Here is an 18,500-nt window from a genome sequence, read left to right as displayed (position 1 = left end):
TAAATACACTACAGTTTAAAAGTTTGGGTTCTGTAAGATTATTCATATTAAATTAAATTTATGCATTTAGCAGACACTTTTATCCAAAGCAACTTACGGTGCATTCAGGCTAACATTTTTTACTTAACGTGTGTTCCCTGGGAATCAAACCCACAACCTTTTGCGCTGCTAATGCAATGCTCACAAAGCTAAAACAGCAGAATTAAAATATTATTAACAGTTTTCTATCTGAATATATTTTGTTACTGTGATCAAAGCCGAATTTTCAGCATCATTACTCCAGTCTTCAGTGTCACATAATCCTTCAGAAATCATTCAAATAAACTGATTTGCTGCCCAAGAAACATTACTTATTATTAACAGAGTTGAAAATGTTTGTGCTGCTTAATATTTTTGATAACTTTTGTACCATTATACTATTTGATGCATCCTTGCTGATAAAAAAAAAATAATACAAATGTTTTACTGATCCAAAACTTTTGAATGGTAGTGTTAGTGTATACTTGCACAGTTAATTACAGTTAAATGAACTTTAATTAAATTTTGTTAATATTGACATATTTCCCTTATAATTTCCCATATCAGCCGATGCAAAACCCATTTCAGTCTTTTATTAGCGTCTTGCAATGTGCTGACCCTCTGTTTCCTTCGGTGGTGCACACATGAGCGTCTCTCCTGCTATGATTAGCTGCTTTGAAAGCTTATACACACACGACCCACCTCAGCGAGTGGCGTATGGTTAGAGAAACCAACGTGAAAGTGATCACTAAAGCTAATCGTGCTCCTTAGCTTGATTGTTGTAGTAGGCAGACCTGGGTACAGTAACTGATTACATGTAATCTGGATTATGTAATCAAATTCCAAAATTGAATTACTTGTAATTATTACATTTAAAAATGCTAGAAATCAGACTACAGTTACTTCTTAAATAATTACATGATTACATAGTATTTACACAAATTATTCATCATTTATTGATTCTCCCTAATTTCTCTTTTTCATCTTTTAAATAGCCTACCGCATATATACATATTCAGAAAGTCTTTCAGTTTTGTGGATTTTCACACAATGAGCGGTCATTAGTCAGCATTTGAGCACTGGATTTACAAAAATCATCTCCGGTTTAAGAAGTGTTTCGACATTCCATCAACTACTGATGAACACATTTTAATTATAAGTTATTTAACCATTTATTTCTGTGTCTTTGCAAGTCTTTTGTCTATTCAAACACATTCAAATGCATAAATCTACGTTATTTCTTATTTACATGTCATGCATGAATTCCCAAACTTGAAGTCCCCTTGATAATTAATTTTAAGAAACACATTGAAAAACACATTTAATTCTGATGTTGGTTAAGGGTCACATGATGTGCAGGTCAACAAATAAAATATTTAATTTTTCTGTTTTATTTTGATTGATTTATTTCATATGGGGTGTGAACATTTTGGCTGATACCAATAACCGATAATTCCTTAAATATGAAAGCTGATGACCGATATGTTGGCCGATAAATCACGGAACACTGAAACCAAACCGAAAGAATTCATTATGTTTTATTATAATAGTGTTCTCATTATAATGTTATATAAATATGACAATCTCAATCATAGTTATTAATGTTGTAAGCTGCTGTTTGAGCTGCTTGCTCTGAGCTAAAGATAATCACCAGCAAACTGAAGCACTCTATTAACCCTCATAGCTTAACAAAACGTATTCTATATGAGAAAAATCTGATTTATATGCAAAAAAAAACCTAATATTATAACGTACAATTTCACAAAAGACTGTAAAAGCACAAGCGAACTTAACTGTGCTAGCCTTGTGGATCCGTTGTGGATGCGCTCTTCCATTAACATAGCGCTAAAACACGTGCGAAAAAAGATTCAGGAACATTATTTTACAGTAGCTAATAATCTCATTATAATATGACAGACTTGCCCTGCACATGTTGCAGTTCACTTTATTTTCCTTTTCGAAGTGTTTCCAATTATATTTTAAACAATAAAAAGCCATCATGGTGAACAGTGTGCATCTGAAGTGTCTCTGCAGGACATAATGCATTATTTATCGGCTGTAAGATCAGCCAAATTCTCTTATTGGTTCGATAACAATAACAGAAAAATTTACATTCAGAGTGCTGAGATGTTACAGAGGACTTATTTTATTTCTTTGTTCCAACTTCCAAGTGGCCTGTAACATACGTTAGTCATGAATAAATTATGTTAAAACATGTATAAATTTCTGATTCTTGACAAAAGGCAAAAGAGCTGTGTGTGTGCGCACATTTGAATAATGTTGGGCTGTAAATGGGTTCGGGCTTTTAAAAAGCTGTCAATCAAAATGTACTTGTCGGGCTCGGGTTCTGTCGGGCCTAATTTTCAAGGCCTGATTACAGCTCTGATGCACTTCATGTGGAACAAATGGAATATATTTTCTTACTGTTTGTATTTTCAATATTTCAATATGATACAAGATTGTCCTATTTAAATCAATGTGATAAACATTTTAGGTCAAAAGTAATCAAAAAGAAGTCTGATTATATAACCTAAAATGTGTGATGTTGGGTTACATTAACAACTACAGTTTTTGTCATGTAATTTGGAGTCTGTAATGGATTACAATTTGTAAGTAATCTACCCAGCTCTGGCTGTAGGTACCACTGAAAAGCTTCGAGCGGCATGTTTGAGGTCTGGCGTGTCATTCGAGTGGTTTATGGATGCTGTTTGTCAAAAGCAGCACAGGAAGGAGCCGGCAGGGCCCGTGACCACCCTTAAAACCTCTAATTTGGACCGTTTAACTGGGAGAATAGTTTCCATGTCTGTTTGTATGAGCTCCCCTTTAAAGTTCAGACTGAAGGTTTATAAGTCTTTGAATTGTAAAATGTATATCTTTCAGTGATTTTTATATGATTTTACTTTTTTTGACCACCAGCCACATTTTTATTGGAAGATCATTATATTATATTGTATAATCTTATGCAAATATATAAGAAAAATTATATTTCTTCATATTTTTCCTTTATTTTTTATAATTACATTTTAGGTTTAATTATTATATTCAAATATATTTATAAAAAATGTGTTATTTTAAATTAAATATTTAGAAATTAAAATATTACATATACATTACAATATGCATTTATATATATATATATATATATATATATATATATATATATATATATATATATATATATATATATACTATTTTCTATGTATATCTAAATGTAAATATTCAAATTAAAAAAAAAAATTTGTTACAATTTTAGTTATTTTAGGTGCTTTTGTATTACTATTTAGATTTAATTTATTTTTATTCCAGTTTTAGTTTTAGTTCGGTTAAAATTTTTATTTATTTTTATTTACATAATTCTAGTGCTTAAACTCATCGAACATTATAAATTTTACCTTGGCAACTAGCTAAAATTAGTTTTATTCGTGTTTAATGTTTATTAGGTGTTTTCAGCTTTAATACAGTTAAAATGTTCTAATAAAAACCCTAGTTTATTTATATTTGCAAAGTGTGCAGCAACAAATTTTAGCTGAGCGGTCCGTGTTATGTCAAAAGTTTAAATCGTTTTTAACTCCACACAGCCTCTTAAAAACATGTCAGTCCTGTTGTGAGACACAGAATAATGGTGAGAAACGCTTAAGACTTCTATCTAGTGCAAGAACACGTAGTCAAGCCTCAGATGAACACCACCCTCACATCTTTATGGTAGAAGTTAGCAGCGCAAGTAGATTTGCAGCAAAAAATGCCTGGCTGAGGTTCATTTCACACCATTTTTGGAGAACAGAGTTTGTCAGACTCCGTGTTCTTGTTCTTGTCCCAGTGTGTCATGGATGTGTGTGATATGCTGTGACTTGTAATAAGAATCAGCCCGAGGGACTTCCATCAGTTGCGGTTTCTCACTCTTAGATGTGACAGTGGTTATTCTTTCTAGAAACAGAAACTGCTGTGACACTGTAATGTTCTTATTTCTTGCTGCTCTAGTGTCACTTCTCAAGTCCCACTGAGGAACAAATACCGGTCCGTCTCTCGGGGTGTGTGGTGACTCACTCCAGAGTCCAGACACAGTAGCTTTCTCCTTTTCTTTGTTGCTAGGGGTATGAGAGCCCCTGACACCCCGGTTAGACGTCTCTATGTACGCAGTGACTACAGGCAGTTTTAATGAAAACACAAAAGTGAGGCGCCACAGAAATGAGAACAATAGATTCAGCTCTGAAAATGTCATGCATTTAGAGCAGTCCTCGCTTTTAGGACCCGACTACTACAGGACCCTTCAGGATATTGTTAGTTGTTGTTTTGTTTTTGTTTTGTTTTTTAGAAAAGTAAACAGTTTAATACAACAAATAAATAAATATCTATATATATTTTTTAAGAAATTATAACTTTTTTATAAGTTAATATATTTCTGCAAAGAAGCATTAAATTGGTAACTTTTTTTTTTTTTTAAGTAATCAAAGAATTACTCAAAGAAAGTTTGTTTCCGCAGTTTCCACGAATATATTAAACTGCATAACTGTTATGTTTCACTTAAGACTGGAATAACAGCAGCTGAAAATTCAGCTCTACCATAACACGAATAAATAAAATTTTTAAATATATTAAAAAAGAAAATGGTTATTTAACATATAGAAAAAAAAAAAAAATTATTTTTAATTTGATAATTTTATAACATTTAACATTTTGTACAACTATTTTTAACACACACACAAAAAAAAGTGTAAAAAAATAAAATAAAATTCAATACAATTTCCTTCAGATCTTTGTGCCATCTGGATTTGTTGGACTGTGTTTTTTCATTAGCTAGCAATAAACACGTCAACAGTTTAACTAACTGTAACTTGAACAGGACGATTCTGTTCACCTGAGAGAGAAACTAAATATAGAAAAACCATGATCGTGATCTCTTGCGGTAGTGCATACTAATATTGCATTAAGAAGTGTTTCATATTCAACGGCAAGTGAAAACAAGCTTGAAAAGACCCTGTCTGTCTCTCTCCCTCTTCTTTCTGTCCGTCTCCTCTGTCATGTCCCTCTTTCTCTCTCTTCACCCGTCTCTCTGCTCTCGAACAGCCAGGAGCTATGGTCGCAGAAGAGGTAAACTGTCGCCTTCTTTATGTTTGTGCTCGCACAAATGATGGGGCTTTTGCTCAGGCTGAAATATTTGTTGTCTATGAGGGTCACTGGGACGTGGGCGGTGGGGGGTGTCATAATATCATAATATCTGCTTCATTTGTGCAGTGATTGCATTAATTCATTTTCATTTTGCCGTTGTTTTCTGCTAATAATTGAAATGCTGTTTCCTTTCATGTTATTGCATATATTCAAAGGAATATTTTAGCCATTGATTTCTTAATAAAATAGTCAGTGGATGGTAAAATATTATTTAGATAGTTGACATACCCTGAATGTTTGAAGTTAATCATATGGGCTTGCTGCATTTCTCATTTCAAGTGTTGGACTAATTCTGTCATCTAGTTCTGTGTCAGAGGGTTTTACACCTCACATGTTCTGGCTTTCGCTCTAGTACCCCTCTCATACCCCTTTTCCATCATGAACCACTAGTGTATAAAAACTACAATCATCAAAACTGTCTGAAAGTCACCAGTGTAACACCATGCCTTTAGTTTCTATTTTCGTCGCTACCCACCTGTCTAAAATACATTGATTTACATTACAATCATGTATGTGGGTTTATTATTGTCCATTAAGAGAGCATTATTGCATTTAATGTAACTATTGTGCAGGTTTAAATATGTTCTCAAAACTAGAAACAATAATGGAAAAGGGATATAACTGTTTATGTCTAAGGGTCTTCTGATCATGCCACATTTTCCTTTCTTTTTTTTTGTATTGTTATATGAAAATGTGCCTTGTTTTATGATGCTTTGGATGTTAATGCCTACCTGATCATACTGTATGGATTACAGCCTTTTTTTATATATACATGTCTTCAGGTTAACACTTCACAAATATGAGTATGAAAATAAAGAAACGGACTGTTGTTTGTGTAATTAGTGGAGATTTTAATTTTTTATGGCTGATTAAATGTTATCTTAGGAAAACTTTATTGTTTCATTTAACTTTGGAACAAACCAGTTTTGTATGTATGTATGTATGTATGTATGTATGTATGTATATGAAATAGGATTTCAAAATGTATGTATATTCTACCTTTCAGTAGTTTGGAAGTGGTACTATTTTTATATGTAACATAATACCTTTGAAAAGTTTTTTTTTTTTTGTTTTTTGAGAAACTAATATTTTTATTCAGCAATGAGACAATAAAATGTATATTAAAAAGCTGTTTGCAACATTGATAAGAAATGTTTCAAATCAGTATCATCACAGGAATATAGAAAATGTATTTAAAATTATTTACAATATCACTGATTTAACGGAATTTATGATTTTAAAAAAAACACACAGCCTTGCCGACCATAAGAAAATTCTTATATAACCATGAAAAAAACGTACCAAACTTTTCAAAGTTAGTATATTATATTAGAATAATATAAAACATTTCAGTAAATTTATATAAATTGGTCTAGAAATGAAGTGTTTTTTTTTTTCTTTGGTTTTCTTTCATTTCTTGTCCACTAATCTGTTTCTCTCCTCTGGATTTCTCTTTTTCTTTCTTCTCCTTTCCTGTGTGATTCCTCCTTTTCCCTTTTTCTTTTATTTGTTGACTCTACTTCCTGTTGCAGGTCGCTCTTCACTGTTTCCTTTTGAGGACGGCTTCCTGGACGACGGTCATGGAGATCAGTCGCTGCCCCCTGGCCTGAGCTCCCCCACCCGCTGTCAGAATGGAGAGAGGATGGAGCGCTACTCCAGAAAGGTGTTTGTCGGTGGACTGCCACCTGACATCGATGAAGGTACATATACACACAAGCCTCAGGGCTGAGCTGGAGTCTGGAGGAGACAGTATGTTAATTAATATTAATATTTAATAAATATCATGTGTGTTAAAGGTACAGTATCATAAATTGAAAATGATATACACAATGATTTTAGAGCTGCTATGTATGTTTCATGTTTATTATCGTTAAAGAGAGAGTTCACCTCTCTTATACCATCATTACTCACCCTCAGTTTCTTTCGTCTGATGTTGGGAAGCAAACAGTTGCCGGTAGCCATTGACTTCAATAATGTGGGAAAAAAATACTATTGAATTCTATAGAGGTCAGAGGCTACCAGCAACTGTTAGGTTCTTCAAAATATCTTCTTGAGGGCGAGTAAATGATGAGACACGTTTCATTTTTAGGTAACGGTCCCTTTAACTAAAACTAAATCAAAAATTCTTAAAACATTTCTGTTAATTGAAATGAAGCTGAAATAAATGAATATATAAATACTAGATGAACTTAGTTTAGGTCGTTTTCAAGGCAACATTTCAAATTTTTGTTAAAGTTTAAATTGACGCAATAAAATGACAAAAATATTATTTATTGAAGAAACTAAAACTAAAAACATAAATGGCCAAAGCAAAAAAAATTACTAAAATTTAAATCAAAAGTCTAAAAATAAAAGCTAATTTAAAATATTTAGACTATAATAGTATGTAAATAATATTACAATAACACCAATCTGTTCGTCGAAGAAATATTGAGGTGTGTTCTGTAGTTAAGGGATTAAAAAAGGGATAAAAAAAAGAAATTATACAGTTTTTATGACTGTTTGTGTGAATATAATCATTTAGACATGTTTTTTCTCCTGGTTGCCAATAATGGCAAATAAAATAATAATAATTCTGTAAATTTAACTCTGACCCAAATTATATCTTCAGACTAGAATATTATATAGACTGTGGGTTATTCACTTTTGGCCATTCATAGAAATTAATGTGCATTTTAAAGAATTTGATTCTACAGCATTGTTATTTAGAGAGGGATGCAGGGATTTCTTGCTTTTTTACAATGTTTGAAATCGATATTTTAGCCTTAATATTTTCCAATTTTCCTACAGATGAGATCACCAACAGTTTCCGTCGCTACGGTCACCTGGTGGTGGACTGGCCTCATAAAGCAGAAAGCAAATCCTATTTTCCCCCTAAAGGTAATGACACTGACGTCATCTCTCCTGCTGCACTTCAGTACAGCTGCAGATGTTGCACAATTCAGATTCCCCGTGTCACCTCTTTCATTTGAGTGAAAATAGATAAGGTATTACGTCAGAGAGCGTTTGTAGTCAGCATGCAACTGGGATGAGTCTGCAGTGTGGATGCTGGTCAGTGTTGAGTCTCAACGTGTCAGGAAACTGTGTGTCAGATTGGTCTCTATCTCTTCAGAGTGCCTCCAGGTGTTCATAGCTGTGGCTTGAACAGATGCACACAGACAAGTACTTACAGATACACACCCAGAGGGAGAGACCTACTGCATGTCACCACACACGTACATTGTGTTTGTGTGAGCACCTGGATAAAGGTGACCGAGTTTGTTTGGAAGGGTACACTTCTTATACCATGTCACTGATGCTATATCCTTCCTAATATTTATATATTTGGACTCCTGTAATCCTGTGTGCAACTGCTGTTTGCAGATTGTTCTTCCAGCTCATATGAAACACTGATCCAGACTGAGTGAATGGAAGATGCTGGTCATTTTTCCATCTAGTGTTGTGTAAAGCATCATGACTCACAGTAGGCAAGACTGAGCTCAGCGCTGAGCCTCTAAACACTTTACAAAGGGTTAAATGAAATGCTTTCTTGTAGTGCTGTTAAATGCTTCTCACTAATGCTGAGATGTATTTAAGAGCTCCTTCTGTTCAGAAAGTAGGATTGAAGTGAAGATAAGGTTTAGCTGGTTAACATGGTCCAGTTAGCCCCTGCTGGTGAATGCAGGAATTAAACAATAAATACTAAAGGCTTAGTTCTCTACTAAAAAACATTCACAATTTGCAGTGTATTCTGATGATTTTTTGTTTTCAAGCATTAAAATGGTTGGTCTTATTATAGTAAAACATGGTAGGTAATTTAGGATGAAATGGGGAAAATATATTGTTGTGTGTGTGTGTGTATGATATTGAGTCTCAGATTGTTTGATCTTCCTGTTCTGATCATCAGTTATTCCTTCTTAGACTCAATTCCTTCTTAGTCAGTTTCATGCTGGTTGCTTTTATTCCTCCACATGCCGACTCATTTCAGTCTCTGTCCTCAGCAGTGGTTTTTGTGCTTCCTGTGACTCTTTGTCAGAGTGCTTCTGGTCTTGGCTGCAGTCTGACTCTGTGAAGCCAGAGACTCTCTCATCTCTCGTGCTCTTCCTTCTGCAGGTTACGCTTTCCTGCTCTTCCAGGAGGAGAGTTCAGTCCAGGCCCTCATTGACGCCTGCATCGAGGAGGACGGGAAGCTCTACCTGTGTGTCTCGAGCCCCACTATTAAAGATAAACCAGTGAGTGAAGCGCTGCCACAGAAATATGGTTTAACACCCTGTCTATACAGAAGCACTGTTCAGAGATCAGACTTTTAAATGATGCTACCGTATTTTTCGGACTATAAGTCGCACCTGAGTATAAGTCGCATCAGTACAAAAATACGTCATGACGAGGAAAAAAACATATATAAGTCGCATTTATTTAGACCCAAGAACCAAGAGAAAACATTACCGTCTACAACCGCGAGAGGGCGCTCTGTCTTCAGTGTAGACTACAGGAACACTGAGCAGCACAGAGCGCCCTCTCGCGGCTGTAGACGGTAATGTTTTCTCTTGGTTCATGTCAAATTCATTTTGATAAATAAGTCGCACCTGACTATAAGTCGCAAGACCAGCCAAACTATGAACAAAAGTGTGACTTATAGTCCGAAAAATACGGTATATATGTAATAAACAAATACAATTTACAGGGTAGATCTGAGATGCACAAATTCACAGAAATCTAGTTTGGGCCTACTACTAAGTCTTTAAACAAGCGTCTTGCATTGAATTTCTTCTAGAGATGAACAGTTTTTCGTTCACAGGTCCAGATTCGCCCGTGGAACCTGAGTGACAGTGATTTCGTGATGGATGGATCTCAGCCTCTTGACCCACGCAAGACCATTTTTGTGGGAGGCGTTCCACGACCTCTACGAGCAGGTGAATTTCTCTTGTGCAGGGTCAGGGTGGCACTATGTCATTAATGGAATCATATTTTGTATAATGCCGTGCTTCTCCTCGGTGTGTGTTTAGTGGAGCTGGCTATGATCATGGACAGACTGTATGGAGGTGTGTGTTACGCCGGCATTGACACTGATCCTGAACTCAAGTACCCTAAAGGTGCGGGCCGAGTGGCCTTCTCCAATCAGCAGAGCTACATCGCTGCCATCAGCGCCAGATTTGTCCAGCTGCAGCATAATGACATTGACAAACGGGTGAGTGAGCTCTCAAATATCTGTCATTACACACACCGCAGAATCAGCCTCTTTTCACTTTTCATGAATCCATCAGGGATGGAGTCGTTTAATAATCCTTCAGGGTTATAAAACTAAATACATTAAATACAAAATAAAACATCTGGGTTACTTGAGATAAAATAAATAATAAAACAACATTTCTCATTTTCATTTAGTTTAAGTTTATGTACTAAAATAACTAAAACTGAAATAAAAATGAATGGATATTTAAAAAAAGAATACAAATTAAAAACACAATACAATTACTAAAACTTTAACTAAAATTACAATGAAAACAAATTCAAAAGATTGATTTTAAACACTTTAATAGTATCTCAATAATATTAAAAGAACACTGCTCCTAATGCACTCAACTTTATCAAATTAATTTTATAACGTGACATTTTACTTGAAACTATCTGAACTTGCCTCTTTTGAAATCTGACCTTTGTAAAACACAGCCAGGGTTTACCAGACAGTTTGCATGAGATGCACTGAAGAACAGTTGTGTTCTTTACAAACTGTTAAAAAAATGTGCAGAATGCTATAAATGCTGTATTGACTAGACTAAAGAGGTTTATACTGTACTTTTATAACTGTAATTCTAGATGTGATTGCATAGTGGCAGTTTCTGCTCCGTGGTTTTCCTGCAGGCTGTTTCCATACGGCCAACAATACAGACCGTGGAAACCCCAGAGCAGACTGTGTGTAATCAACATGACCATGAGCTTCTGGAGGACTGACAGCCATTTGAAGTCTCAGACGTGGCGTTTGTTAATTATAGCTCCGTGCTATTCTTGTGCGAATATGTACACACTGGACTTACTGGACTGTTTTGGGAATGTTATTTAGAAGTAAATAGCTGATGGTCACTGGACTAAAACTAGATGCTCTGTCTGTGTGTGTGTGTGTGTGTGTGTGTGTGTAAATATATACATTTGTGGTCAGAATTTCACACTGAGGGACTCATACATAAGATATTTAAACAAAATAAGAAAAATGTACAAATCTTCATTCTGTTCAAAAGTTAAGGCGGGAACCGATATTTTTACCTGTCCAAAAGTGGCATCTAGTGGCAAAAATGTAATTTGCATTTTCATTTTTTTCACAAAGTGAAAAAAAAAAGTGGGCGTGCAATATGCTAATGTTTCATGTTGATATCAACATGGAAATGGCTTCAATGATTCAGTGTCGACTCCTTTTTTTTTTTTTTTTTTTAAGAGACAGTAACTTGAAAAGATTTCAAATTTTGCCGGATGTTTTCATTCCCTTAATGCTGTGTTACACACTACATGAAAGATAATTTTCAAAAATCCATAATAGGGGCACTTTAAAGATTAAAACATAAAAACTGACCACACATAAACCAAGGAAGAGTGTAGCTTTGAGTTTCTCTCTCTGTCCGTGTCTGCAGGTGGAGGTGAAACCATACGTGCTGGACGATCAGATGTGTGATGAATGTCAGGGCGCTCGCTGCGGAGGAAAGTTTGCCCCTTTTTTCTGTGCCAACGTCACCTGTCTGCAGTATTACTGTGAGTACTGCTGGGCGAGCATCCACTCACGGGCCGGCCGCGAGTTCCACAAACCTCTGGTGAAGGAAGGCGGAGATCGACCTCGGCACGTGTCCTTCCACTGGAGCTGATGGCAAGCGGCACATCACCCTCTCCACACACGGATCTCCCCTCTCATCTTTTGTTCTTAGAAAACAAATATCATGATATCTCTGTCCACTATATTCTCTGCTAACAAACAGGAAAATATGAATTTTGAGTCTGCGTACTCAAACGTTGCACTTTGGCACAAACAGTCGATGTTAACACTTATCAGGATGTTGTGCATTAATTCTCTCATTATCCTTTGTTTGATCAGTATAGTGCTCCATATAGGTAACATTTTAGGCAGTGTGAGACTACATATATAATATATACAGTACAGTTACAAAAAGGATAGATTTTTAGTTACTATTTATCTATATACACACAGATAATACATTTTGGGTGTCCGACTTTATAAAGGAGCATGCACTTATTGTGAAAACCAAGTGGTAGGAAATTCTCCCCTACATAAGGACAAAAAAAAAAGTTACCAAAGGTAAAATTAATTCATTAAGAAAATCTTGTTTAAGTGAGCTGTTAAAAAAATAATAATAACACAAGTTATTAAAGTAAAACACCATATGCTCTACATGTGGAAATGAATAGTAATACCTGCATGCATGCAGCTCTTTCTGTTCGCCTCAGTTTTTCAAGCATAATTTTTTACGAGTTTTTTAGTATTATCTACATGCTGCATAATAGCTTTTGCTGCTAAATCTATGGTATGAGTCAATACGGTCAAAATTTATTCAGGCGAATGAGTGCTCAGAAGGGTCTGCGTCTGCAAACAACTAGTCTGCAATGCATGCTGTAAAATCAGTCTCACTTTCATTTCCCCCACGATGGACGAGCGATATGGAGTACTATGGATGCTTATTTCCACCACAGAATAAAAAAAAAAGTCTTGCGAGGGGGAGGAAAGTCCAAATTGTGAAAGATAAACTCAGAATTGTGAGGGGTAAAATGTTTTTGGGTTCAGTTGAGAGAGGAAAAAGCCAGAATTGTGAGATAAAATGCTATTTTATGCTATTAATGCTGATTTATTTTTATTATTTTATTTTTAGCAATTGTGAGTTTATATCATGAAAAAAAAAGTCAAGAGTTGTGAGATAAAATGTCAGAATTCTGTCACAATTTGGACTTTTTTTCTCAGTTTTGAGGCAGGGAAAAAAATCCGTTTTCATTTTTTTTTTCTTTACTTACAAGTACTTATAAGTACTTATATACAAGTACTTTACTTATATACAAGTAAAGAAAAAAAATGAAAACTGATTTTTTCCCCCTGCCTCATATATATAATTATTATTATTTTTTTATTCCGTTGTGGAAACTCACAGCTCACACACGCTACGATCTTCTGGCAAAAAATGTCTTTTACAGGTTTTTTTTTTTTTTTTTTTTTTTTTTTTCAAGTGATTGTTCATAGAATTGAGCAATTTTTATACACCATGTAGTAGTTAGAAGACGCCTAGAACTGTGATTCGCTTTAACTGTTATTGATGTCTGACATGGAACGTCCTGTGAAACAAATGGTCCCTTCTCTCCACTTCTGCTAGTTAGCCCACGACACGCGTCGCATCAGTACCAAAGAGCTGTCCGACTCGAAATGACCAATTTACACTACGCTGCACGCCGACGATTCACAATACTGTGTCCGAGCGGTGACTCTGGGAGAGGAAGCGAACACTGGCTCTAAATCACTCACCTAACTCTGAGATACGGCGGGCGGAAGTACCTCGCGTAGCCGCAGCATTTCTATCCAGATTATCCAGAAAATCTTGAAGTAAAATCATGTCGACGGTGGACATTCTGAAACTAAATTGAGAGATGGTGGAGAGGAACGCGAAGAAACGCGTCTTGGCTGCTTATCCGAAAGTCGAAAACGGTCAACGTTAGGTTGACACCAAAAACGACAAATGCAAACACTACTTTTGTACCGATGGAGAAAACGAGTTTGTGATGTTCTTTCCCTGCCCTGATTTTTCTGTTTGTTCCTTCTGTGTAGTAGATAATATTTGTTATGCACTACTCTTTGTATCTGGATGGTTGAACAGTCAGCGTTTTTTTTTTATTTTTTTATAGAAAAGTAATTGTGCTTTCTGAATGACATAATCTTTTGCAATACCTCAATTTTGAAATATAAGATGAGAGAGAATGATATTTTCTAAGTTTATTCAAATAAAGACTATATATATATTAATTTAATTCTGCTAGAGAAAAAAAATAACAGATGCTTAATTTTATTTTTGTCATGCTTACTTGCTTTTAATTTTATTTTTTGAAAAAAAAAATTAAAAACAAAAACAACTGAAGGAGTTAAGAGTATTATTATTTTAATACTGTAGGAAGCTGAAGTACAGTCGTGTCAACATCAGTGTTCCACAAACAATCTGATCTTATTACTGTTATAATATATATATATAATATATTCTATAGGGTCAACTGAACTACTTACGTTTTGATATATTTACCATCAGACCTTTACTATGCTGACCAGAGTTGTGAAATCTTCTGTTCATTATATTTTTATGTTTTCGTAAAATTATGTGTTCCCTTTTGTTTTTGTTTTTAAAACGCACACGCCCTGATTTGTTAACCTTATATCATTTTGGGAAGATTAAATTCTTTTTATGATTTTTGGCAAGATGGAAGCTGAAAAAAATATTAAAAGTTTCAACTTTAACTTGATAGAAAGCCCCAGATGATTCATTGATGTGGTGGCCTTCTACTCACCCAAGACTTGAACTAGTCCCTTTTTTTAAAAGCTGAGAACCTCGATTTTTTGTTGTTGTTGTTGTAATGTGCAATACTGTTTGTACTGTTTGTAAAAAAAGAAAAAAAAGAACAGAAAAAGGCATAAATCTTTATTGCAGATTTATTTTCATTGCGAGCATTGTGATTCACTAAAATCATTTTTTACTGTGTATTTTACTCGACGTGCTAGTACCTTCCAGTAGTAATGTAGCCTTTGTACTGAGAAATTTTTTCATTATTATTTGTTTTTAGATTTTTTTTAGATAAAAAAAAGAAAATACAAGAATTTAAATTTTCCATTATTTTTTTATTTGCGTTTTCTTTACACTTATTCCTCAACCATTAATGTTAGCTATTTCTGGGTGAGATTTTCATATCTGGTCAATGTCATTATTATTTTGTATTTTTATGTGGAATAAATTATGATTTAATTCTTAAACTTTTTTTTTTTTTTTGAAGGTAAAAACTTTGTAATATTGTTACTAAAATGTCTAGATTTTTTAAATGCAAAGCTTGTTGCTTTCATCAGTGATTAGGGGGAAAATGCACATGAAAATTAACCGCAATCATGCTTAGTAATATAATGTGATTAAAATGTAACAATGAATGGTCAATAAAAATAATGGCAGAATGGAGCAAATGTGAGGTTGTTGTGGTGAAACCCAGTCGAGACGGATATAATCAGGAGTTCTGATAACTGCTGATGCGCTGCAGCTCTGCTTTCACAGACACAGACTGTATTGTATTTAACGGAGTGATAGGTTTCCCAGAATGCATTTTATTTATGAGCAGTGTAGTGGTGTAGATTTCATGTAGTAATGGTAACAGACTCTCAAGTACTGCTGAAACACAAACATGAAAATTCCCTTGACTTACGATTAATTCAAGAGCTACCTAATTTTCTTTCAAACCATCTTTTTCTTAAGCTTTTCCTATAGTGCTATCATTTACATCCTTTGATAAACTGTGCTGTATAGTTATAAGATGTTTAGTAACACATTTACAAAAAAAAAAAAAGACTAATATCTACTTGGCTCATTTTGGCTTGTGGTTTTTCTCTTCCACCACACTTTTAGCTCCATTTGTCATTTTTAAAAATGATTAAAAACCAACTTTAGCAATGCAATGCAGTTAAACGTTTAATTTCATATTTCACATCTGGCTCCATCTTCGCAAGGCTTTGAGATTGTTAACTTGGACCTCTGCTTGTCTAACTTTGCAGTAAAACTGTGATTAAAGGATTTTTTGGATGAAATAAGCGCAGTGCTGCTAATGCTTACAAGCTTTTCCCACCTTCATGATTTTTTCCTTTTCTGTACTAAACCACAAATCTTATTAAATGTAATTGTATGACACTGTGAAACATTGTCATCTTTTGCACAGTCTCGTTCTCTTGTAAAATTTCGCTGCTGCGATGTAAACTAACCAACCACCTGCTGCAGGAAATAGACAATTTATCTAAAATAATATTAAAATAGCTTTGAACAGGGCTCATTTTGGTAACACTTTAGAATAAGGTTCCATTAGTTAATGTTAGTTAACTACTTTCGTTAACATGAACTAAGCAAGAACAATCCTTCTACAGCATTTATAAGTCTTAGTTCATGTTAATTTCAACATTTACTAATGCATTATTTAAATCAAAAGTTGTGCTTGTTAACATTAGTTAATGCACTGTGAATTACCATGAACTAACAATGAATAACTGTATTTTCATTAACTAACATTAACGAAGATGAATAAATACAGTAATAAATGTATTATTCATTGTTTGTTCGTTCATGTTAATTAATACATTAACTAATGGAACCTTATTCTAAAGTGTTACCCTCATTTTTACTTTTGTGAAATTGAACAATTATGAATAGCAAGTGAAAGACAACAGCAATTTTCTACAAAATAGGCAACAAAAATAAAAAATTTGTGGAAAACGATCAGCTAATCCACTTACAGTTTTGTTCAAAATAATAGCAGTACAATGTGACTAACCAGAATAATCAAGGTTTTTAGTATATTTTTTATTGCTACGTGGCAAACAAGTTACCAGTAGGTTCAGTAGATTGTCAGAAAACAAACAAGACCCAGCATTCATGATATGCACGCTCTTAAGGCTGTGCAATTGGGCAATTAGTTGAAAGGGGTGTGTTCAAAAAAATAGCAGTGTCTACCTTTGACTGTACAAACTCAAAACTATTTTGTACAAACATTTTTTTTTTCTGGGATTTAGCAATCCTGTGAATCACTAAACTAATATTTAGTTGTACGACCACAGTTTTTTAAAACTGCTTGACATCTGTGTGGCATGGAGTCAACCAACTTGTGGCACCTCTCAGCTGTTATTCCACTCCATGATTCTTTAACAACATTCCACAATTCATTCACATTTCTTGGTTTTGCTTCAGAAACAGCATTTTTGATATCACCCCACAAGTTCTCAATTGGATTAAGGTCTGGAGATTGGGCTGGCCACTCCATAACATTAATTTTGTTGGTTTGGAACCAAGACTTTGCCCGTTTGCTAGTGTGTTTTGGGTCATTGTCTTGTTGAAACAACCATTTCAAGGGCATGTCCTCTTCAGCATAGGGCAACATGACCTCTTCAAGTATTTTAACATATGCAAACTGATCCATGATCCCTGGTATGCGATAAATAGGCCCAACACCATAGTAGGAGAAACATGCCCATATCATGATGCTTGCACCTCCATGCTTCACTGTCTTCACTGTGTACTGTGGCTTGAATTCAGAGTTTGGGGGTCGTCTCACAAACTGCCTGTGGCCCTTGGACCCAAAAAGAACAATTTTACTCTCATCAGTCCACAAAATGTTCCTCCATTTCTCTTTAGGCCAGTTGATGTGTTCTTTGGCAAATTGTAACCTCTTCTGCACATGCCTTTTTTTTAACAGAGGGACTTTGCGGGGGATTCTTGAAAATAGATTAGCTTCACACAGACGTCTTCTAACTGTCACAGTACTTACAGGTAACTCCAGACTGTCTTTGATCATCCTGGAGGTGATCATTGGCTGAGCCTTTGCCATTCTGGTTATTCTTCTATCCATTTTGATGGTTGTCTTCCGTTTTCTTCCACGTCTCTCTGGTTTTGCTCTCCATTTTAAGGCATTGGAGATCATTTTAGCTGAACAGCCTATCATTTTTTGCACCTCTTTATAGGTTTTCCCCTCTCTAATCAACTTTTTAATCAAAGTACGCTGTTCTTCTGAACAATGTCTTGAACGACCCATTTCCTCAGCTTTCAAATGCATGTTCAACAAGTGTTGGCTTCATCCTTAAATAGGGGCCACCTGATTCACACCTGTTTCTTCACAAAATTGATGACCTCAGTGATTGAATGCCACACTGCTATTTTTTTGAACACACCCCTTTCAACTAATTCAACTAATTGCCCAATTGCACAGCCTTAAGAGCGTGCATATCATGAATGCTGGGTCTCATTTGTTTTCTGAGAATCTACTGAACCTACTGGTAACTTGTTTGCCACGTAGCAATAAAAAAATATACGAAAAACCTTGATTATTCTGGTTAGTCACATTGTACTGCTATTATTTTGAACAATACTGTATAAAGAATAATTTAAGTGTCATGTAGAAGAGTTGAATGAAAAAGTATATATAAATACGCATTATTTGATTTATTTTGGCATAATGTGCTCTTTTGAAGAGAAATTCGTACACTTTATATATGACACAAATACTTAATTGTCTGGTTTAGCTGCTCATTCACACATTTTTCATAAACGCTGACAGACACAGACGAAGAA

General features: G+C 34.7%; 1 protein-coding gene across 4 annotated transcripts in view; it reads left to right on the top strand.

The window, feature by feature from the left end:
- LOC128025947 (cytoplasmic polyadenylation element-binding protein 3-like) overlaps window positions 1–16,076 on the top strand; it is a 34,870-nt gene extending 18,794 nt beyond the window's left edge. For 2 of the 4 annotated variants that reach the window (XM_052612588.1, XM_052612586.1), the window contains 7 exons: window positions 5,083–5,106; window positions 6,717–6,884; window positions 7,975–8,064; window positions 9,277–9,395; window positions 9,962–10,076; window positions 10,170–10,351; window positions 11,787–16,076. In XM_052612588.1, the coding sequence (XP_052468548.1) occupies window positions 5,083–5,106; window positions 6,717–6,884; window positions 7,975–8,064; window positions 9,277–9,395; window positions 9,962–10,076; window positions 10,170–10,351; window positions 11,787–12,014 (926 nt within the window). In that variant the 3' untranslated portion in view covers window positions 12,015–16,076. The remainder of the gene's footprint in view (window positions 1–5,082; window positions 5,107–6,716; window positions 6,885–7,974; window positions 8,065–9,276; window positions 9,396–9,961; window positions 10,077–10,169; window positions 10,352–11,786) is intronic. The other 2 variants (XM_052612589.1, XM_052612587.1) reach the window with 1 other exon arrangement.
- The last annotated feature ends 2,424 nt before the right edge of the window (window positions 16,077–18,500 follow it).

This window comes from Carassius gibelio, chromosome A13 (genome assembly GCF_023724105.1).
Source record: "Carassius gibelio isolate Cgi1373 ecotype wild population from Czech Republic chromosome A13, carGib1.2-hapl.c, whole genome shotgun sequence".
Lineage (NCBI taxonomy): Eukaryota > Metazoa > Chordata > Actinopteri > Cypriniformes > Cyprinidae > Carassius > Carassius gibelio.
The sequence above is the reverse complement of the archived record's forward strand: the minus strand, read 5'-3'. Positions and strand labels throughout refer to the sequence as shown.